Source organism: Gossypium raimondii, chromosome 12 (genome assembly GCF_025698545.1).
Source record: "Gossypium raimondii isolate GPD5lz chromosome 12, ASM2569854v1, whole genome shotgun sequence".
Lineage (NCBI taxonomy): Eukaryota > Viridiplantae > Streptophyta > Magnoliopsida > Malvales > Malvaceae > Gossypium > Gossypium raimondii.
Genome location: NC_068576.1, coordinates 19712796 through 19737260, shown reverse-complemented (window position 1 = coordinate 19737260; position 24465 = coordinate 19712796). Strand labels below are relative to the sequence as shown.

The window sequence follows — 24465 nt, the reverse complement described above, 5'->3', positions numbered from 1 at the left end:
TTAAGGGCTTTGGAAGGGTCAGATCTAAAATTTTCGGCTCTCCGACCACCACACACAAGCGCCGCCACGGGTGGGTTGGTGGCTTCAAGATTTGGTGGTACAATGGACCTCTGGCCGGACGAACTGAAAGAGGAAAAAGCTTCTGAAAGTTTTTTTTGTTTTTTTTTTAAAATGGGTTCAAATGAATTTTTTTTGGAGAAATGGGGGTATTTATAGAGCACCAAAACGGCGTCGTTTTGGAAAGCCCTCAGATTCCCAACACGGCGTCATTTTGAGTACCCGACCCGACTCCGACCCGATCCACTTTAGGATCCGCGTGTTTTTTGAGTGGAGGGGCAAATTGCGCTTTTAGCCCCTCCGCCTTTTTATTTATTTCCAATTAAGTACTCTTATTTTTTAATTTGGCCTTTAATTTATTTTAAATTCCAATCAGATCCATTTGAACGGTGCCGTTTTAGAGGAGAAGGGAAAATTTCCCTTCCAGCCCCTCTATGTAATTCGCGCGTTCAAATTAGTCCTTTTACTTTTATTTATTTACGGATTTACCCCAGATTTTTAAATTGCGATTCAATTTAGTTTTTTATATGTTCTTTTTATTTATTTTATTAATTAATAGTGTAATCATCATTTTTATTCTCATTTTTTTATCTATGTATATATTTCTTTTATATGTACACATATATTTTTTTAACGAATATTTCTCATATTTTTTTAATGAATATTTTCATATTTATATGTATATATTACGTTTTTTCAAATGGTTAAATACTCATTTTTTCCTTTTTTTGAGAAATATACTTATTTTTTATTATTTTATATATGTACACATAATTATATTTTTCCTTTATTTTCATAAGTATATTATGTATTGTATTTATATATAAAATCCTATAACCCAATTTTTTTGTAAATTATATGTATATTTTAATCTTCATAATTTCCATGTGTACGTCTTTTGGTTTTATTTATTTCTTTGCTTTCCCATTCATTGTATAATTGTGTTTACATTTAATTTTTGCATGTCATGGATTACCCTTTTTATTTCGTTTATTCATTTGCTTATATTTTTATGTCATTGATGTACTTATTATTGTTGTTATTATTATTATAGCATTTGTACGCATAAAATAACGTTACATCATTTTTACTCAAATTTAAAGATAAAAATTTTTAAAAATTGAGATAATGTTCGTATTTAGGATTTTCAAGGAAATTGAGCCCTAACGTATTGGGTTCTGATTTTCTTCGTTAAATCTAACAATCGAGCATTTCTCTTCAAATCAAAAAAATAAAAGCTCATTATTGGGAATTCAACACGTTGTGTCCTAACGTATTGGATATGACGCATTGATGTCTCGAAATGAAGATTTAAAAAAAAACAATAAGGGAAATATTCCGAGTTTGGGATTTTAAAAGAATTGTGCCCTAACGTATTGGGCCGCGATTTCTTAAATCTTGGATAAATGGATATTCTTTTAATTATTTTCATTATACGAGTATTCTGGCCTAATTCATTTTGGAGGAAATTAGAATGTTGTGCCCTAACGCATTGGGTGTGGCATTTTTGCTTCTCTAAATTGAGAAGGGTCTTAATACGTAACGTTTTAAGTTTTTTAAAGATTATATTTTTCAAATTTTCGACCTTAAGATACTAATTAATTAATTAGGTACCAATTTTGGGCGTACGAGGGTGCTAACCCTTCCTCGTACGTAAACGACTCCCGAACTCGCTTTTCTAAAATTCGTAGACCAAAATCGTTTTTTTAGGTGACCCAATCACACCTTAATAAAAGATTGGTAGCGACTCCCAATTTTCATTTTTTAAAAGTCGATAACTAAAAATTTTGTTTTTCAAAAAAAAAACGGTTTCGACAATCCCAAAAAGCATGTGCGAGATTTGAGGGCCTTACCTACTGGCCTTCGCTTATCGCAAAAGACCATCTTTCATTGCCAACCGCAATAAAGTCGAAAGTCCACCGCACATGAGGAAAAGAAAAGGACCAACGGGGTCACTTTGACGAAACCCCCCAGAAGGCTTAAAATTCCTCCCCCTTTTCCCATTTACGTTGACTGAATAAGAAACCGAGGAAATACATCACATAATAAGATCAACCCAATCTCTAAGTAATTCATTAAACTTAAATTTATAGAATTTGTGATTTACTTATATTAGATAATTATTGCTTAAGATGAATACAATTCCATTTTAATTATAGAATCATATTTTTAAAATTAAAATAATTTAATCAGCACATTCATTTATATTATGTTTTGATAGAGATATGTTAGTTTGGATTATGATATTAACATTTATTAAGTGTAAATTTATAACAACTTTTAATTGGAACATGCATAAATTTGTCCGAACGATTTAATTACTAGCTTATTGGGCCTCTTTTTTTTTGAAATAGGGATTTACTTCCTAAAATCAACTTTTCTTTATCTACTTTTGGAACTGAATTAAAAATCTAATTTGATTTTAGAATTGAGATGAGAGATTCAATTTTAATATGCGGGTTAAACTCTAGCTGATAATTCAATTGGGACATTCTTTGCTTGTTTTATGTTGGAATTTGTTTTAGTTTACTTTCAATTATTTTGTTATGAAAAAAATTGATTTTTTTAATTAAATTTGATTCGTATTGTTAAAGCTCGATGATTAAATATGATATTTGATAGGTGACTGGGAACTTTGCAAGTGTCACACCCCAAGTCTAGCAGATCTAAGATTAAGGCGTGTGGTTGTGTAGTTACCTGTTTGACGTAGTGAAATTCGCCATGTGGAGTCTTTTGGCGAATTGGAACATGGCGTATAGTACCTTTCGTTGAGCAAATAAAGGTTTTAGGTTATTCTGTTATCTAATAGAAGGATATATCAAGCGAAGTATAAGCCATATGAAAGTTATCGCCAAATGTATAGTATGCTTAATTTGTCCGGATACTGTGCTAGTTGGGTTGTAAAGTGGCCTAGTTAGGAACCAATTGGATTAGGTGGTCTAATATCCATTATATAGGATTCTCATTTATGTTTCTTTCAAAATCTATGAGCCATCAAGAATGACAAATTTTGGACACAAATTACTTAATGTCAAGTTCCACTAAAGGGCTTTAGGAGTATATATGTGCGTGTGAAGGTTTGTCAGGAAGCTTCTTCTAGTTTCTTTCTTAAATTTAAATATTTTCTTTTCCTCATTAAGTTGGTAGCTAAGGTTCTTGAGTTAATCAGAGATTGTTCCACCTTCTAGTAAGTGATATAGCTCTGCATATTAAGTTTTTGATACAGTAAGGTTGTTAAATGTTATATGAATAATAAGTCATGAATACAAGGCCTTGCATGGGGGTTATTTATGATTGGGATGTTAGCAGATTATCTGTAAATGGATTTTAATGGTGAATATATGTTCTTTAAGCAGTTGTTTCTGTTGAGTCGAGATGGATGCTCGAGTCTAGAGCTTCGAGCTATAGTAAGTGAGTATCAAGTGAGTCTCTATTTTGACTCTTACATGTTAATTGTTTAGGTAAAAGACTTATATATAATGATAAAACTTAAGATAACGGGTGGGTAGGTGAAGCATAGTAAAGATGTTATGTGTGTGTGACAATATTTTGTATGAACTACTTTGTGAATAGAAAGTGATTAGTAAGTATGCAGGTAAAATTTTTGATATAGGAATGTATGAATCGATTAGCTATGCGTGAACAAATCTGGATAAGTAAATTCTGAGTAAAACATTTTTTGTAATGCCTTTAGTAGGGTAGGTATATTGCTAAGTAGACTGGTAAATCACGATACGAAAAAAAGTGTAAGACCATGTGGTTGAGACCCATGATAATATATGATATGAAAACACTTATGGTGTAGTCTTCAATAAAATGAAAGTTAGATTGGCAGATCATGACATGAGAATGTGTGTCTATGTGACTGAAACCCATGACAATATATGATTGTATGAATGTTCATGGTAATGTCTTCGATAATGTGTAGATCGAACTGGCAGATCACGATGAATTTATGTATAAGTCAATGAGGGAGAAACCCATGACTCTTTTTGTGAAAGTTCGTCGGACAGTAAGCACGCGATTCTATATGTTTGTCTGTGTGACATAATCTGCTACACTTTTGTGGCAAGTTTTGTATCATCTTATTGGTGTATTCGATGTTATCTATGTGGTAAAATATTATTATCCGCTATTGTGGTAAATTTTGGATAAATTTTGAGAATTATTTGATAGTTAAGTCTATGAAAAGGTTATGATATGTCTAAAGTTAGTTTAGTTGATTTAGTTCTGTGATGTAATCGAATAAGTTTAAAGGGAAGTTCTTGGAATGAAGTGTGTATTTGTATGTTCAAAGAAGACATCCACCATGGTAATTTATTAGTTTAGAATATGGATGTATTCAAATTACGAAAGGTATAAGTGTTTGTTAATATGAATTTGGACTACGCTATGAAAGATTGAAATAGGAATTATTTGATATCTGTCACATTTGAGTAGTATCATGTCTTATTTAGGGATAGTTGGAATCTAAGTTTTCAGTAAATCTGGTATTATTATATTGTGAAATGTAGATGTTTGGGTTTCTTCTAAATGACCTAGAGTGTTCCTTATCAGTATGAGTATAATTATTGGGTTGAATCAAGGTATGATCTGGTTGATGGTCTAATTTGGAAAACTAAGTATGAGAATCCATTAAAAGTAAGAACAGTAGATAGTATTCGCTAAGAGAATAGTACTTGTGATTATCTGTTCTGGAATAACCAAAGATGGTTGTTTGAAGAGAAGAGAAAAGGTAGTATTGTCTGGTAAGGTCTAGAGTCAGTCATTTAGATAGATGAAAGATGACATGTTAAGAAAGCATGTGGCATATAAGCATGTAATTATTTGATGATGTGAAGGTATTCGTCGAAGACAGAAGTGGGTCATCTAAATAGTCAGGATGAAGAATTCAACATGAAAGGTTCAAAGGTAATTTGCATTTCAAACTCACTAAGTTTGTGTAAGTTATAAGTATTATGTTTATGTTTTAGATATTATTATAAGAATGAGTTCACTAAAAGAGACTACGCCAGGAATTCGCCAAGGAAGCGACGATCCGTGTTATTATGCATATAGTGAACATCTTTGGATAGTGGCATATTGCAGGATTATGCCTTGAAAGTCCGTCCTTAGCAAATTTTGGGTGTTGTAATAATTTATAATTAGCTTGATGTATTATTATTTTATTTTTAAATACCTTTCTTTATTTCTTTGATATTGAGCCTTTAAATAAATTGATAAGAAGAATGTTTTAATAAAGTTTTTAAGTTAAGAATACAAGTTGACTGTTTTGAAATTCTTGCTAAGTATTTGTGTAGAGACACTCGAGATCCAGACTTGGTGAATTGGGTCACGTTGAGTGTGTTACAACAAGGGTTGAAACAAGGAGAGCAAAAATGCTCCCTACAAGGTGCGTCTTCAGTGACATGTCAGAAAAATGCATTGAAAGCATGCCTAGTTGGAGGCATTTTTAGTGCCATGTCAGCTGAAAACGTTTCTAGCGAGGTGTGTTTTCAATGCATTTTTCTGACATGTTAGTAGAGACGCGTCCTGTAGGGAGGATTTTCACTCTCCCTGTTTCAACCCTTGCAAAGTTCCCACTCACTCGCCAGATATCTCGGGAATCCTGAGATAATATTTTGTGAACATTTTGGGCTGACCTCCACCCATCATAAACTACAAGTGACCAAAACTTGATTCGATTGGAAAAAAATACGAACTTCAAGTTAATCGAATTGAGTAATTCGTGTTTTGATTTCGAATCGAGTTAAATTTTACAATGCGAATAACAGATTGGTGTGAATATCTTTTTGGTAATTGCCAAATTAGTCTTAAAATAATGACAAAAAAATTCAGAATAATTTCAAAATTTTAAAAATAATATTATTTTAAAACTCAAAATATTTATAACAATTCTAAAATTTATATATTTTCACCAAATATAAATACTATAAAAATTTTCGTTAAAGAAAATATAAAAATGTTAACATATTTAAAAAAATCATAAAATAATATTTTTGGAACCTAACCCTAAATCCTAAACTACAAAATTCTTAAAAACCTTAAATCCTAACCTCAAAAAAACTTCAAAAAAATCATCTGTGGAGATAGAAGGAAAACCCATCTTGCTATACATGCTTTGCTGACCGAGTAGGAAAGTGCGTCTAGCTGGAAGCGTTCTCCTACCAAATCCATTGAAAATGCATCCAATATCTTTCTCTTTAAAATTGGCCTAATCCGATAAATTAAAAAAAAAAACTACCCTAGTTCGATAATTTTTTAAAAATTTTAACATTTTTAGGTAATTCACCCGTAAGGGATTCTAATCTTCCCTCAACTTTTCCTTCCTCGTTTCCCTTGCTTTCTTTTATTTGAATTTTTGTTCCCTTTATCTTAGTCTAAACACAATGTAAAAGATGCAATTGTTAAAAGAAGTTTATGAATCTAAATAGTAGGAAGGTTTCATACTTAAATGTTTACACCTGATTCGAGACTATTGTATGAAGCAATTTTTTAATATAATATTATTACGAAATTGAATGTTTTTAATATAGTGTTTTGTGCAATAAATATTTTTAATATAATATTTAGTGTATTAAGCATTTTATTTTGTTAAGAAGAAAAATATAATAGGGTTTTTTTCTCAAATGGTTAAACTAGATTTAAATATAATTGTAAAGGTTTTTTTTTTTTGGTTATACATAAAAGCATTTTTTGTCCTGCGAAAGCATAATGTAAGTGTTGAAGTTGTTAAGTTGTTTTTATTGAGTTGAGACATATAGAAATGTAAGTGTTGAAGTTGTGTTAAGTTGTTTTTGCTAAGTCAAGACATATAGAAACAACTTAAAACTGGAAAAGTAAATGATGAATACATCAAATTATTTACACGAATAGGATCCAATTCTCTATCTATGAGTCTTTCTTAGAAGGTAAATCGTTATAATTTTTATGGTACAAGAGATTATTTAAGCTCAATCTCACTCACAACTATTGTAACCTTATTCTTGTACAATTACAATGAAGAAACTCTCCACACTTTGGCTTTCCCCAATAAATGCTTAATACAAGTTGCTAAAATAGTATAATTACAAACAAATTGTACGCACAAATATTCCCGACAATAAACAACTTTGTGCTCTCTTAATTCCACTTAAATATTGTAAAACACGTCTTTAATGTATAAGTTTTGTAACCCACGTGCATCGAATGATCAAATCAAATCACTAGAGTTTTACCTCAAATAAATTTCTATTCTAGTATAAAATAATAGTGGAGATATTTATCCATATCTTTCTCTAATCACGTATTCCTTGTATGTCAATAATTCTTCTTTCATAATATTATAAGTCTATCAAAGAGTATTTGAATAAAAGTGTAATTAAAAATTAAAGAATTGTAATTTCCTAAACGTATTTGGTCGATGAATGTAATTACATTGGAATTTCCCATGTCAAGTTTAGTAATATAAATTGTAATTACATAGTTAGATAATTTATAATTTAAAAATATTAATTACTACAAAAATTATTAATACGATAAAAATAATTTCTAAACTTGCAACTAAAATTAAAATATTCTCCGATAATATTAGAAATATTTCATACATCAAAGTACTTAAAATAATGTAATTTAAGTTGAGTAAAGCCTTGAATTTGATTTTTTAGAGTCTTGTCATAGAATATTAATATATTAATAAAACATATTTGAGAATAAATTTAATATTTCAATTATAAAATAATTACATTTTAGCTTAAGATTAACTTGGAGCATATTTAAACATAAAATAAATTATTTTAAAGAATTTAATAATATTGAAAAGTTTAATAATTAAAAATATTAAATTAAATAATTTAATTTAAAAGGATATTTTAACAATCACTTTTAGTAATTTTAGATCAAGATTAAAAGTCTAATAATTGAAATATTAAATTAAAAAATAATTAAAAAGGATATTTTGATAATCACTTTTTATAGTTTTAGAGTTGAGTCTCATATAAAAAAGATGTTATTTACTCTTTGTAATCTCTAGAATTCTTTTCTCATAAGTAGTAAATGTAATTAATTGAGGGCATTAATATTGTCCCTTGTGTTTTATGATTTATTTTATATTGACATCATTTAAATTACGTTTCTATTAAAAAGATTCAACAAATAGTATTAGAGGCTAAGTTATATTATGTTGTTCTTTCTACCTAACTCCAGGTGAAGGCCCTTGCTGGTGTTGTTATGCATATGTTAAGTAATGGATTTTCTTGGTATTACATTAAAAAACGAAAGAGAGAATTGAGCTACATGAAAATGATTCAATAGTTGAGACTACCTATCAGAAAGAAGGATAATTAGTAAGAATGGGACAGGAAAATAGATTTGAGAGTTAAAACACTACCCACTGAAAGAGAAGAATATTGATTGATAAAGATGAAGATAAATCAGTGGTTAATGTTGAAGATGGAAGGTCTTTTCATAAGCAATAATAAATGTTACCAAGCGAAAGTTGGGATGTCAAAGGTTCGGTTTTAAGAGAAGAAAGTTTAGGTGGTGAGGCACCATCAGGTTTTGCAGCTTTGCCAACCCCATTGATCCTTGTAAGTTGAGCAACAAATTCATGGGTTCAAATTGATGATCTAGGCTGCTGCTGCTGCTGCAACTAGACACAGTTGCAGAAAAAACTTTGGGATTCTCTTTCCGTTTTAATCAGAAGGCCTTCAGAATTATATTCTATTGACTCATAACCTATGACATTTCATGTTTTGCTAGACAGTAGAACGCAATTTAAGCATATACATATATGGCTTATGGAAACTTGTAGTGTTGATCATTAAAAGTAGAACTATAAGTACAAACAAACTTTTTCAGTACTAAATTCACAATAAAGCACAACAAGAAGCCAGCAACTTACAATTGCCTGATCATCTGGGGAAAAGGAAACAAAAATTCGATGACAGTAATGGTCATATAGCGAACAACAGAGCATCATTTTCACTCAGCAGCTACATTCTCGCCATTATCACCATTATTCCCATCATTTCTGGTACCTGGCAAAGTCCTAAACTTTGCAGTTCCATTGTTTTCGTTGTATATCTGTGAAGCATTATTGTTCTTATTCTTGCCCGAATTCCCATTGTTGTTGCTGTAGCTCTGAGCAACTTTGTTGTTTTCATTCTGACCTGCATTTTCATTATTGTAGGTCTGAGCCATATTAGTATCATTCTGACTTGTGGAATCCTGGTTGTTCATGTTGTCCTGAACAGCAATGTTGTTCTCATTCTGACTTGCTTTCTCATTGTTGTGGTTGTTGTTTAAGTTCTCGGAAGCATTATTCTCATCCAGGCCTGCATTTTCTTTGTCGTTAATGCTCTGAGCAGCATTGTTCTCATTCTTATCTGCATTCTCATTGTTGGTGTCACTCTGAAAAGCATTGTTGTCCTCATTCCGACTTGCATTTTTGCTCTTCTGGGAACCATTATTCCCATTTTGATCTCCATTGTCATTGTCAATAACACCCTTAGCAGCATTGTTCTCATTTTGGCCTGCATTCTCATTGTTGTTGGTGTTGATCTGAACAGGATCATTGTTCTCATTCTGTCTTGCATTCTCATTTCCGTCGTTGTTTAAGTTCTGGGAAGCATTATTCTCATTCTGACCTGCATTTTCGTTGTCGGTAATGCTCTCAGCAGCATTTTTCTTATTTCGGTCTGCACTCTCATTGTTGTTGTTGTTCTTTAAGTTCTGAGAAGCATCATTCTCATTCTGACTTGCATTTTTGTTGTCAGTAATGCTCTGAGCAGCATCATTCTCATTTTGGCCTGCATTCTCATTGTTATTGTTGTTCAAGTTCTGGAAAGCGTTATTCTCATTCCGAACTGCATTTTCGTTGTCCGTAACGCTGCCTGTATTCTCATTGTTGTTGATGTTGCTCTGAACAGCACCATTGTTCTCATTCTGATGGGCTTTGTCATTGTTGTTGCTCTGGGAATCATTATTCTGATTCTGACCTGCGTTTTTGTTGTCCTTATAGCTCTGAGCAGTATTATTCTCATTGTGACTTGCATTCTCGTTGTTGTTGGTGTTGCTCTGAGTAGCATTTTCATCTAGATTAGAATTATTACTGTCCTTTTCAGTAACCTCTTCATTTGCATTTGCATTTGCATTTGCATTAGTGCTGCTCTGATTGTCAGTGCTGATGTCTTTCTCATTTACATTTGCATCATTGTTGGTATAGCCGCCACTCTCATTCTCCTTCTGACCTGGACCGGCATTATCATTAGTGTTTGAGGAAGTTTTCCCTCCTTCGGCAATTGAAGAATCAGAAGCATGAACTTCTTCATTCTGACCAGCATTCGAATTATCAATTGTGTTCAAGGAAAGAAGTTTTCCTCGCGTACCCTCTACTCCAGAATTATTGTAGGATTCTTCCCTCTGAACTCTGTCATTTTGGCTTGTAAATGAAGAGGCAGAATTCTTATCTGATCCTCTCCATGCATTGCAGTTCTCAGTCTGTTCATTTGATTCAACAGATTTAGAGTTACCGGTAGAGGCTGTAGAACCTTCGCTAGCTCCATCCATGTTTTCAGTCAAAGTAGCAATTGCATTTGAATCTGACTGCTCGCCATTGCCACCTGAGTCCGATTGCTGATCATTTTCATTCTGAGTTGTGTTGGATGTCGCATCTGCCCCATCCTGGTGCTCATTTGATTTTGTATCTCTCATGGAAGCCTCAGTGCTCTCATAACCACTCTCAGGATAGTTTTCAGTCGTCCCATTTTCCTGCTCATTTGACTCGTTATGATGGACATTGGCTGCTTCACTGCTATTCGATCCTTTCTCCTGCTCAAATTGATTTTTATCATTGTTTTCCGGTTCCTCCAACTCATTGGAATTTTTCAAATCACTTGTCTCATTCTCCATCGCGACATGTTGGGTATCATGGATTACTTCACTTGAAGCATCACCCCCTTTGTAATGTTCTTCTCTTGCTTCTTCATTATTCCTGTCTACTCCATCATTGACCCGATCATCAGAATTCTCTACCTCATCTCCGCTTTTCTCACTCTCTTTCTCGCCACTTTCTGTTGCATTACTCTCTTCCCCAATATGCTTATTTTCCTTCTCTTGACTCTCCGCGGTGTTTTCTTTCTCCTCGAGCTCCGCATTGACTTCACTCACCTTGTTTTCACTGTCCTCTTTACTCTCTTCTAACACTTCCTCTCCACTCTCCAGGTCTCCGTTTTCCTTCTCTTCACTCTCATGGTTCCGACTTTCTTCATTTTCCTTCTCTCCATATATAGAAACTTCTCCACGCTCGGTTTCCTCTCTTGGCATAGCAATGTCATGCTCATGCATTGCATCATCATCCCCATTCCCTCTTTCTTCATTGTCCGTTTCATCAAGCTTGTTATCATCTTCTCCAAGCCTGCTTTCTTCCTCTTCTTCCTCCTTGTCCTGCACATCCTTAATAATCGTTTCCTTTGCTTGAGGAAGGTCCTTTCTCCCCAACTTAATGACTTCATTCGCGGATTTCTCATACTCCGCTTTCTTCTCACTAGAGTGCCTAACTTGGTAAAGCAACCATATGCAAATAGCAACCAGAAGACATATTTGTAAAGCATGCTTTACCTTCAAACCTTTGGATCTTTGATTCCTATGAGGTGAAATCCTGAACATGGCGAACTTTCTTCAACCTGCTGGCAAAACACAACCAGCAGCATATTTATTTTGTAATTAGATATATAGTAATACACTATATCAACAAGAACCAACAGCCTAACATTAGAGAGAGAATGCGAAAACTCGAGCACACAATGACAATATAAGCAATGACAATGCAGATCGTCCCATCCCATGAACTAAAGCTTAAATGGTAGTTTATCATGAACAGTCGCATGCTTTCATAAGTTATAAATGAGAAAAAACATACAAGAGATAAAAAGTACAATGAAACCCAATCATGTTTTTCCTCCGGTTATTCTCAAAAAGGAAAAGAAAAATAAAATGCAATATCAAATTTGTATTAAAAATCTGAAACAGATCAAACCACCTGAATTTTAAAGTTAACCCATTTTTTAACACTTAAATTGTAAAAGCTTGGATAGAGACTTGCCTGGAATCCAAATGATCAGGAAGAAACTAACAATGGAAACCTTTTCTTTTTAGGTGAAATTCCGAGAATAGTTCTATATCCAGGAATTTGGACGAACTGAAAAAAGAAAAAGAAAAGATTTGGATGGAAGATTAAAAGGAATGGAAAATTAGATTGGATCTGGAAATGGAGATGGAAAAACAGAGTCCCAAACTCATACAAGCCTGCATGCGCGCTCCTTAAAAAGACATTCCATCGATCTCAGCAAAACTGAAATCTCCTGCAATCTCACTCTTACTCTTTGTCTTCACTCTCTTGATGGCGCGTGAAATTACATGACATTATCTGTACTTAGGGATGGGCCATGGCAATGGACGGACGGGGCAACACGGTTTTTTCTCCTCGTGCTCACTCGATTCAATTTTATATCTTCTGTTTCGATTTTTTCTCGCTTTTGATTATACCAGCTAGGAAAAAAAATTCTCCACTCTTACCCATCCATTTTGAAATATTAAATAAAATTTAAAAAAATATTTTATTAAAGCATATAAATAGCTAAAATTTTATAAATATCAAAAAGTCTAATTAAAATAAATAAAATTAGTTATATGTAACTCTTTCCGTCGAAATGATTTCTGTCAACAAAAGCTCACATATAAAAAAACTCACCTAACCATCCATCATGTCACATTAAATGCATCCATCACACCCTTTACCTTTAACACGAGTGTCATAAAACCTTCCATGATCCAATATCAAGTCCCTTAACACAATCTAAACGTGTCTTGCAGGGATGACGTTAGAAAATTATTTTAGGGGTAATAAATGAATCATCAATTATTAAGGGGCAAAGTAAAATTTTACAATTATACTAACATGTATTTTCATAAAAAAACATAAGATAGAATATCATTCCCTAAAAAGCTCGTATCATGCTCGTATCATGCCTTCCTTCTATAAAAAGATCCCTAAATACAAAGACAATGACCAAGAAAGGATACAACAAGCCAATAGTTAATAAAGTTTCATTTAGGTTCCCATGCTGATCACTCATTATTTCCAAATGCTCCCATCTACGACTTTCAACACCTAAATTATGGTATGAGTCACCATTTGCTACCATGGCTCAACCAAATGGAAAATTCCCCTCCCAAAAGGTAAAGGGAGAGCAACAGATTAGCAACAAGCTACACAATAACAAAATAACTTAGACCACCATGTGACAAAAAATTTACCAAAAAAGGCTAATAAGTCGAAACTACCAGCTTAGGCATAAGAACAATCAGCATGGCTACTATTATGTCGCTCAAAGCGACCTCTACAATGACCAAAACGACTTATTATATGGTTCAAAATGGCGCATACTATGATGGTTATTTTTGATACCATCAACAAATTCGCATACACATTAGCTACACTTCGGGCACCACAACCTACCCATTCCAATGATGAAAAATCCCATTACGTAAAACCTAACACCAAAATCTTAGGAATATTTTTTAGCTACAACCTGAACTCATCCAAACAAGCTAAAATGAGACATCTTAAAGAGAAGACCTAGAGAAAGAAAGAAACATGGCCTTATGGGACTCAACCACCAAACAAAAGAGGAATCGTCCTTTATTGCCCCAATGGATGACATAGTAACTCCACAAGCAAAGAAAGTAAAGCAACAATGAGGAGATCACCAAACCGAGATGACACTCCGTCAACAACAAAATACACTTGTGAAAAAGTGTTATGAGAAAATAGATCAACTCCCTACAAAAAGAAAAAGGTCAATTATTTCAAATGGGCTCCTTACGCGAATAACCCTTTAGCACCCAAGGTACTGGCAGAAAGATTGCTCCTTAATTTTAAGCTTCCTAGGAAATGTACGGTAGTAAAGACTCTAACGACCACTTAACCTAATGCAACAACCACATAGACATCATGAGAGCATAAGATGCGCTCAAGTGTAAGGTATTCACCATGATGTTGAGAGAGCATGCTAGAACATAGTACTCAAATCTGTAGGCGGAGATGTGACACCTCACACCTGACTCGGTCGCTCGAATTAACTTTTAGTTTAATTTCAATTAAAACTTCAAGATATCATAATTCATATCAATACACTCAATGTGAATAAAAAAATTTTCAAGTTATGTAAAACAATTTAGAAATATTTTAAAATGAGTTCTAGGTGTTCAGGGATATTGGAACCAAGTTTGGGTCTTTAAGGATCAAAACAACTCAAAACAAAGGAAGTACCCCTGTCTGACCTAGTAGTATTGGTACAAGTAGGTACTTGTGTTGATACATCTGGCTGGTATTGTTCATTTTTGGCTATTGACTTACTTGTAGCAATACATCTAACCACTTACACTGAAGCAAGTATGACAGGACCCAAAAATGACCCCAAAACCCACCTAGTTTGACTCAAAACAATACTAATTCATTTCTAAACTTTATGCCACATCACATACAAGTTATAAACTTCATACATGCCTAATTAAACTCATTTAAATACATGATTACTATCATGCTCTCAACATTACCAACCTCAAATATAAATTAACATATTAGAATGCAAGCAAAATGTAAATTATGGCATAACATGGCATCAAACTCATGCATAGTAAGTCTCTAGCATCAAACTCATACATAGGATAAAATATTTCCACGCCTTTCTACATATATAGCCACACTCTCACAAGTATCTAGCATGGTAAGTACCAAAACATCAAAAGTTACTCTAAAACCAATTTATGACATTAGGTACATGCCAACTTGCTACAAAGCTCACAAAAGCTATACAAACTCTGTTCAGCAGAGAATTGAGTCCTGAATACTATTGACCTTCTCGAATCCTCGAGACTTAAACACCACTTATACAAAGTTCGCAAAAGAGCCTAGTAATTAAGCATATAAAATATTATAAATTCATATATACACATATGTATGATGAACTTCTTTCTTTCAAGTCATTACTTAATGCTTTCATATGGACTTTATACTTGGTTTAGATCTTTTGACTCATCATATCAATATGCATTCAAGATTTTACCTTATCTTAGTTAATATCACAAATAGATATAATTCTGCATGCCATTTCTATCTAAATTTTCATTTCCATGGTATACATGACATCTTGCCATTGCATTCATATCTCATTTATACATTATCAATTATGTTGGATCCGGTGCGCTGAGTCTAATATATTCGTTTGTAAACTTATAATTTTTTCTCGAACAGATTGGTTAATAAAATAAACTTGATTGTCCACAAAATTAACTAAAAATTTGACTACAACAAGTGCACCTATCAATTAATAGCATAACTGATGTGATTCCAGTCACATCATATGACTTGACAAGAAAGACTTGAGATTGGCCTAAGCGTGAAGGGCCTAAAACTAAAATGAAACTTTTTAAGCGAGTGTTTTGTTTGATATTTTCATTTTTTTTGTTAAGTTAATTGCTATTCAATTTATTCCATAGATTTTATCTTGCCTTATATTAACATGTTTTCATTTGCTTATGCATGTGGAATGTTTGCCTTAACGTGTTGTTGAATTGTTGTTTATGTTTATGCATGAGTTTGAGTCATATGTCCATATTATATGTGTGTGGTGTGTTTAAGTCAATTCGTTCATATGTGTGTGCAACAAGAGTCTAAGTGTACATCTAGTTTAGGTAAGTGTTATGTTGTGTGTTTTCATCGCCTTAGGGTTTATCATAATATAGTTTAATTAAATTACTAATTAGATCTATTAATGTAGAGATTAGAATTAGTTTAGTTTCACCTCTCTTGGATACGATCCTTGGAGTACTCTAATACTTCGTTGTATAAATCTATGTTACAACCTAACCCGTATACTTTCGAAAATAGCCTAACAATTATATTTGGTTGTAGGATTTACACTTTAGACATTAGTACTTCCGGAGGCAGTCAATAGTAATTAAATTTTCATTAAAGAATATGTAATTGTTACCATGAGATAAAATAAGATCATATTAGGAGGAAAGATATTATCCCAAAGTGATTAAGGATATCCTACGAGGGTAACACACTTATGAAAAGGTTATTGGAAGAGCACTAATCGAGTTGCTTTCGTAATGGTATGTCGTCGGGGAAAGCTTAGTCACAATACTATAGTGGAATGACTTCATGATTAAATGAGTTTATAGTTAATAGGCGAAAAGCTGGAACTTAATTATAAATCATTTGAGCCTTAATCGCATATGTCCAATCGGTCCCTCCGCTAGCTTGTTGAAATAAAAAAAGAATTACATGTTGAATCAAATGAACAAAAATGGTGAAATGGAGAAATATGAAACATTTGGAAATGATTAAGGTTTTCTCTAAAATGAAAATAAAAATAGAGAAATGAAATAATTTGGAAATGAATGTGGTTTTCTCCAAAATGAAAAATGAATTTATGTTTTTCGAATTAAATGAAGTTCAAAAGTGGAAATAAATCATTTGGTCATAGTGAACCGTTGAATGCGGAAATATTAAATTTATTTTCTCATAGATTATTTTACAGTAAAATCGTCATGATTTTAATAGAATTAAAATTGGGTTGAAAAAATATTTAATTGAAAATATATTGAAGTTTATATTTTGGGAAATAGAAAAACAAATATTGGGTTGGATCAAATTATAAAGTGTTGGGTTAAAAGTCTGGAAAGTACTTGTAATTGGACCCAATATGGAAGAGGTCAAAAAGCCCTTTTTGTAACAAGAGGGGACAACAAACCCTAGTATCATTAACTAGGGTTGTTGCCCCCTACATATTAGTTGAATTAGGATTTCATTTTTCTAGTTGAAATAAGCTTCTACAATTCAACAAGAGTTCTACCTTCTCTCCCTATAAATAAATGGCATCGGTAGAGCGATTTACACAATTTTAAGATATTGTTACTCTATCAAAAGATAGGGAGAATTTATTCTCAACTATTAAATATATTATATTGGAATAACAATTTTGTCGGTTTCTATTTGAGAAGAGAATTTTATTTTCACCCAAAAGAAAAGAAAACTATTTCTAGTTCTATGTTTTGATTCGATTTGTTCAAGCCCACACTTGAAGCAATTCGTGGTACGAGAATAGTAGAGAAGATCGTTTTGTTGAAAATTGAAAACGACAAGGATTTGTCTATCAAAAAACACATGTATGATTTCGGTCTAAGTTTTATTGCTACAAATATCACAAACCAGGTCGATTTTCAAAATTTTTAATTTTCGTTGTGCAATAACTTGTTTTCGAACCGAAATTTTTTCCAATAGAAAATAATATAGTTAGGGCACAAGATCCAACAGCATCTCATAGCTTGGAGCCAGCGGCCAAGTCGAGTATGGGGTGCTACAGTGCCACTCAACATCAATCAGCTCATCTTGCCTCAATAGGTAGATTTGCACAGATAGAAAGGATGAGGTGTTGAAAGGGATCTGAGAGGACGAGGGGAATTTTTTATTTTTAATATTTTCATATTCTTTTGGTAAAAGAATATTTCCATATTTCAAAAAAAGTATCTTATATTTTTATTTTTAAAATATTAATTATTTTAAAAATATAATTTTTAAAAAATTTAAAATATTTTTTACAATATTGCCATGTGTCAATTTTTTTTTGAGTAAGACTTTTGTAAGAAATGCCACCTACCAACAAGGGTTTGTCTTTTAGTGCCACATCAGTTTTTGTAACGGCTTGGGATAAATTGGTTGACAAAATGATTTTATAGGTACCATATTGGGAGCAAAAAACCATAGGTGCAACATTGATGAATGAGGTATAGTTCAAGTACCAATCTGTATATTGACCCTAAAAAATTAGGCTTAAACCACAAATTGGTACCTAAACTATGCTCTTTTTTCAAAGTTTGTACCTAAACATTTTTTTTGTCAGAAGTGGTACCTAAACCATCTTCCATTATTCAAATCACCCAAAAAGTTAACTCCGTTAAAAAAATATGCCTAAAAAATATCCCTCCCCGTCATTTTTTGTTTTTTTACGCTTTCATTTTTCACTTTATTTTCTTTCCGCCTTCCATTATTTCTTTTTCGCTCATCCCTTGGCACCACTGTGTCACCCCCTAATTCAATGGAACGATACCAACAATATCACCAGCATGTCTCACCAATATTTTGTAGAACAACATGTACTTAAGAATAATTATTCAACAATGATCTTCAAGAGCATTGTAAGCTTCAAATTCTTCAAAAAATAACAATAAGTTGTTTTGTAATCCTTCTCCTCTACATTGAGGATTCCACTCTACAAATCTTAAGAGCCAAACCCTTAAATGTTGAGTCCTAAATTGCATATTTAGCCATTAAAATACCAACACAAAAATAAAAAAAAACCATTATATGCAATCTTCATCTAATATTTTGTCAAAAATAAACCTTACAAAAAAATCATTTGGCTGATATTTTATTCACTAATGAAATTTTCCTAACACCATTATATACCTAAAATCCAAATTTAATGCCATTGTAACATCCCTAACACCTCTTAAGATGATTATAGTGTTATTTCGAAACTTGCAAGTGTTAAAATTTTCGAAGTAAATAAAATAGGAATCATGAGTATTAGTAGAGAAAGTAGTTGGATATTGTAACAAATTAAAGACTTTTGAGTTGATAGAAATTATTTTGAGGTGTTGACTAAATCGTAATAGTGTGAAAAGTGTTGGGGCAAAAGTGTGAATATTAAAAATAAGAATGACTGAATTAGATCGATGAGAAAAAGAGGAAGGATTAGGAGTACAATTTAACCAAGAGAGTGCTAAAACTGTGGATGAGATTGAAATTAATTGTGAACCACAAATTGTATATAATGATGTTTAGAGTTTTTTCAGTTAAATAATTTTTAATATTTTAAATACTTAATTTGATAGATTTTTATATATAGAAGAGTTCAGAATTCACTTCCATCATCATCTAGTTCACGTCACCTCCATCTCCCATTTTAGTCAACTTTCACTTTCTTTCATTTTAGTCCTTTCTATGATTTTCAACCACCTCAAGCTCAAAACTTCAAGTTTCTTCCATGGATTCTTAGTGAAATCAATAGAGTAACCTTATAGCAAGCTAAGTTTCTTTTAAAGTTAGGTAGTGTACACATTTGAGAAGAGAGAAAAGTGAAGTTAGGGATTTGAGTAAAAGTTCAAGGCAACAATGATAAAGTTTCTTTAAGGATTTCATGTATATTTCATTAAAAGTGTATGAAAATTATATGTGGTTATGGTTTTGATATTAAATCTTGCATGTGTGTGCTATATTAATGAAGAGAAATAGAAGAAATATGATCAAAAAGGCTTGATAAGGGGAAAGGAGTAGCAAAATAGTGAAGGAATAAGAAAAGAGCTCTTTCCAAGCATTAGATTGTAAGTACTTCAAGAATTTTGCTTTACCTAATATAACCTAGGTGAAAACTTGTTAAATTGGTATTTTAATATTTATAAGATTGATCTATATAAGAAATTGTTAATGTGCATTATCGAATTTATTTTAAAGTAAAGGTGTTAGAAGGTGAGTTTAAATAATAATGTTAATAGTTTATTTGTAGTTAATTCAAGTTAAAATGACTAAATTGCAATGCGTATAAAAGTTAGACAAGTGAAATAAATAATTAGATAAATAACTCAAATGACAAAGTTAAATAATAGTAAATTAAATGTTAAGTGATATTTTGATGATTGTTGTCTTTTATTTAAGTAAGGACTAAATTGTAAAAAGTTTAAAGTATGAATTACCTTTGATTGTTAAGAGAATGTAATAAATTTAACGATAAATGCTCATGTAAACAAAGTGTACTATTATTTCTTTAGTAAAACCCCATTCAATACTTGTTATATCAAATGGTTCATGATCCAATTTAAATTTTATAGTAGGAAATTTTTCCTCTATATTATTAGTAAAAATATATGCTTGTAGAAAATATTCTATAAAAGCTTTTTGAAATTGAGCTTGCTGTTTGCAAGTAGCTCCATTTTGTTACAAACTGGGATTTTATTGGTACTTTGTTACAAGCTGGAAGGATCCCGGATTTCCTTAGATCAGTAATCATGGTGGCCATTTCCTCTTCGACTATGCAGATTCTCTAGAATGGAGTTCCCACTTAGAAGATGGAAATCTCTGCATCTTTCAGAACATTACTTGGCCAGCTCTTGAAATTGTCAAAGCTTCTCTTAGTTGGGCATAATAATTTGAATCATGTCAGAACATATATAAGCCCAATTCCCTAAATTCGTGATAACAAACGCACACTAAAGGAAAATAGGTTCATTTATTCTCTAAGTGCAATGAAGAGAGTCTCTGGGAATGCTTCTGCTAGTAGTGTGCTATGTGATTAGGCTGGAAATTGGATTTTGGGATATAATTGTTATCTAGGCAATTGTACTCCCTTTGAGGCGGAACTATGGGGTATTCTTGATGGGCTCCTCATTTTGTTAAATAAAGTTTACAAGCGGGCCACAATTCAGACAAAAAATTTAGATGTGGCCAAGGCCTTGACTGATAAGGGTTTGGAAGATTTAGGCATCATAGTGCTTAGAAAGGGTTCAAAGGACTATGCGTTCTAAAGGGCAGTGACGGATCAGATATGTGTCCAGAAAGAAAAACTTAGTTGCGGACTGATTGGCTAAACTCTGTCTAACATGGAAGTTAAGTTTACAAATTTTAGATGTGCCTCTTAATGAGGTATTGGAGGCCTTTCAACAATATGAAGATTGTGGTGCTTTTAAATAACTGATTTGATGTAATTTTGTTTTTTTTTTTCACAAAAAAGGGTGTAATGAAGGAACATGTTAAGCTTATGAAGGGCAAAGATTCTTTACCCCATTGAGGCCCTAAATCACCTCTTGAAGCAATCGAGAATCTTTGCCTCTCATAAGCCCGACAAGACCCTTCAATGGTCTTTTTTGATAAGAAAGAAAAAAAAAAGCAGCAAGTTGCCACTATGATTATTCAATGTCAATCATGAATGTTGTTTTATAATAGTTTGATAAGTAATTTTTAAAATATACTATTTATATAATTATTTTATGTATTATTTAACTAAAATATTTTTATTTAAAATTTATTTGGCAAATAAATTTTAAATAAGTTTATGTATTTTGTCAAAATTTGCTATTAGTCTCTATATTATATATGTAAGTTGTGGATTTAGTCTTTCTACTTTAATTTGGTCAATTTTAGTCACTATACTTTTGAATTGGCCAATTTTAGTCCTTGTATTTTTTTAATTTTAAAATTTTAGTCTTGACCTAAAAGGTAGTAGTTAAATCCATTTGCTTAAATTCTATCATTAGTCATATACTATGCATGAAGTTGTAAAGTTTAATCTATCTTCTCCAATTGGATCACTTTTAGCCCTATACTCTTCGAATTTTAAATTTTAATCTTGACACAAATTATAGTGTTAAATCCGTTAATTCACTTTTTTGGAAGTAAAATATTAAAATAACAAATTGTTATGGCATTACACATGTAAGAGTGTGTTTGTCGATAAGATTTTAGAAATAATAAGACTTAATGAATTTACCAGCTATAATTTAGTCAGAATTGAATTTTTTAAATTTTAAAAATATAAAGATTAAGATGACAAAATTAAAGTATAATAACTAAAACCACAACTTACACAAAACTAATAGCAAAATTTAAACTAGTTTTTCAAATAAAATAAGTGAATATTTTCTAAATATGGTATATTTTTTTCTAATAAGTGACGTGGACTTGACCCGAAACTAAACTAAAATGTATTCACTTCTTTCTTTAGTGGCAGAAAGTCGGGCCACGTGTTAACATTGGGAGACATAAAGTCGGTTATCGTAGTTTTATCAAAACCCGTTCGTCACCCGCACTAATCCTTTTCCTTTGCTTTGCTATAACGCTGAAAAAAAAAGGTTCCAAGAGAAAAGGAGAAGAAATGGCCTCAAAGCTTCTTCGTCAAACCCTAACCAAAACCAACAGAACCGCCGCTATACGCTGCTTCTCCACCGCGGCTTCTGTCGCTTTCCCTTCCGAGTATGAGTACCCAACAGGAATCACCATGAAAGGTGTGAAAATTTCGGGCCGTCCGCTTTACCTCGACATGCAAGCGACTACCCCCGTGGATCCTAGGGTTTTAGATTCGATGCTTCCTTTTTACCTATCTCGTTACGGGAACCCTCACTCCCGTACTCACCTCTACGGTTGGGAATCTGAAACCGCCGTCGAAACAGCCCGCGCACAAGTAGCGGCACTCATCGGGGCTTCCCCGAAAGAAATCGTCTTCACCTCCGGCGCCACCGAATCGAACAACATCTCAATCAAAGGCGTTATGCATTTCTACAAAGACAAGAAGCGCCACATCATCACGACTCAAACAGAACACAAATGCGTTTTAGATTCTTGTCGGCATCTTCAACAGGAAGGTTTTGAGGTGACTTATTTGCCTGTCGGGTCGGACGGGCTTATTGATTTGGATAGGTTAGTGAAAGAAATCCGGCCCGATACCGGGTTAGTTTCTGTTATGGCTGTTAATAACGAAATTGGTGTGGTTCAACCGGTTGAAGAAATCGGTAAAATTTGTAAAGAATTTAATGTCCCTTTTCATACTGACGCTGCACAAGCTTTAGGGAAGATTAAGGTTGATGTAGAGAAATGGAACGTTAGTTTAATGAGTTTAAGTGGGCATAAGATTTATGGTCCTAAAGGAGTTGGGGCTTTGTATTTGAGAAGGCGGCCTCGGATTAGAGTTGAGCCACAAATGAATGGAGGTGGGCAAGAGAGAGGGATAAGGAGTGGGACTGTGCCTACTCCGCTTGTTGTTGGGATGGGAGCTGCGTGTGAGTTGGCGATGAAGGAAATGGAGTATGATGAGAATAGAATTAAAGGGTTGCAAGAGAGGTTATTGAATGGGATTAGAGAGAAGATTGATGGGGTGGTGGTGAATGGGAGTATGGATAGGAGGTATGTTGGGAACTTGAACTTGTCCTTTGCGTATGTCGAAGGGGAGAGTTTGTTGATGGGATTGAAAGAAGTGGCAGTGTCTAGTGGGAGTGCTTGTACTAGTGCTAGTTTGGAGCCATCATATGTGCTGAGAGCCTTGGGTGTGGATGAGGATATGGCACATACTTCGATTAGGTTTGGGATTGGAAGGTTTACTACTGAGGAAGAGATAGATAGGGCAGTTGAGCTTACTGTGAAACAGGTTGAGAAATTGAGGGAAATGAGTCCACTTTATGAGATGGTGAAGGAAGGTATTGATATTAAGCAGATTCAATGGGCGCAGCATTGATGAAATGTTGAATATTGGTGAGGCAGTTTTGGATATGAATTCAGTGCCAAAAGAATATTTTGCACTGCCAGCCAAAGTTGCTTAAGCAGAGCTAGAATTGTATGGCTGTATCCTGGTTTTCTTTTCTTGTCCATGTACATGCCTTGAGAGCTTTCTTAGATAATTTATATGATTAGAGAGTAAATCTTGCATCCTATTTTGATAATAGAAACAATAAAATAACCAGCTTTATGTTGTTTAATATGTTCTGTAACTCTGAGCTCACTCTGTGTTGCATACCAAATAATAGCTAGTTTTATGTTGTTTTTTATGTGATGAATGAACAACTTGGGTGATCTATGACTGCCATAGTTATACTCCAATTCTGCTAGCAATGAAATGATTGGGAAGTCTCTGGTTAAATCAAGCATTTTAGAGTAGCTCATCAGTCATCATTCTGCACTGGATTCATTTGTTCAGACTTTGGGAAAGAGCTTGCTTTTGTGAATACATCTAAAGGATTTTCTTTGTTTATCATCTTCCCCATTCCCTCCAAGCTGGTTAGTTGCTTTCACTACTGATGTACGGTGCCTCTTGTTAACCACGTTTGGCTGTTTGTTGAGTTAAATTGTAAATTTGGGTGGAAAAAGATTATTTTGATTACGATTGTCCTCAATCCTAATGCTGGTGTAGACCAATACTGGTCTCTAGGATGAAGAAGAGTTCTAGTAGATTGGATCTTGATGGCTGTTCTCTAAATAATGGTGTTATTTTAGATTGCTTAGCATAACTTGAAGGATAGTTTCCTAGCTGATTGGGGGACCCGAGACTACTTGAACCATGTTTCTTTAGATGTCTGCATAGAAAGCATTAGGTGGTCAAGAGTCACTTGGCATAATTGGTTAAAATTATGTAAGATTACTATTCATAATATGATTATAGCGAAATATAAGATATAGGGTGGAATGTTCTTGTAATAGGTCCAATTTGCCCGGCCCAAATCCGAAATAAATAAACAAAAAAAATTAAAAAAATATAAACCAAATCAACATTTAAAAGTCCAAATACATGGCCCAACATGGTCCAAATCGTTTTAATC

At 33.0% G+C, this 24465-nt stretch overlaps 2 protein-coding genes across 3 annotated transcripts; one reads left to right on the top strand and one right to left on the bottom strand.

The window, feature by feature from the left end:
* Positions 1-8832: 8832 nt before the first annotated feature.
* On the bottom strand, positions 8833-12480 carry LOC105763491 (uncharacterized). Of its 2 annotated transcripts, XM_052624690.1 has the most exons (3): positions 12339-12480; positions 12140-12235; positions 8833-11720 (listed from the first exon to the last, which is right to left on the bottom strand). In XM_052624690.1, the coding sequence occupies exon 3, from the start codon at positions 11701-11703 to the stop codon at positions 9019-9021; it is 2685 nt and encodes an 894-aa protein (XP_052480650.1). In that variant the 5' UTR covers positions 11704-11720; positions 12140-12235; positions 12339-12480; the 3' UTR covers positions 8833-9018. The 2 variants fall into 2 exon arrangements, with proteins under 2 accessions (XP_052480650.1, XP_012437184.1); XM_012581730.2 differs by having other exon boundaries at positions 12140-12445.
* Positions 12481-21985: 9505 nt separating this feature from the next.
* LOC105762039 (cysteine desulfurase, mitochondrial) lies at positions 21986-23697 on the top strand. Its single transcript, XM_052625494.1, has one exon. The coding sequence runs from the start codon at positions 22035-22037 to the stop codon at positions 23385-23387; it is 1353 nt and encodes a 450-aa protein (XP_052481454.1). The 5' UTR covers positions 21986-22034; the 3' UTR covers positions 23388-23697.
* Positions 23698-24465: the final 768 nt, after the last annotated feature.

What these genes read in the sequence shown, in the direction of transcription:
- LOC105762039 (XM_052625494.1), top strand. Translation starts at nt 22,035, where the DNA reads ATGGCCTCAAAGCTTCTTCGTCAAACCCTAACCAAAACCAACAGAACC.
- LOC105763491 (XM_052624690.1), bottom strand. Translation starts at nt 11,703, where the DNA reads ATGTTCAGGATTTCACCTCATAGGAATCAAAGATCCAAAGGTTTGAAG.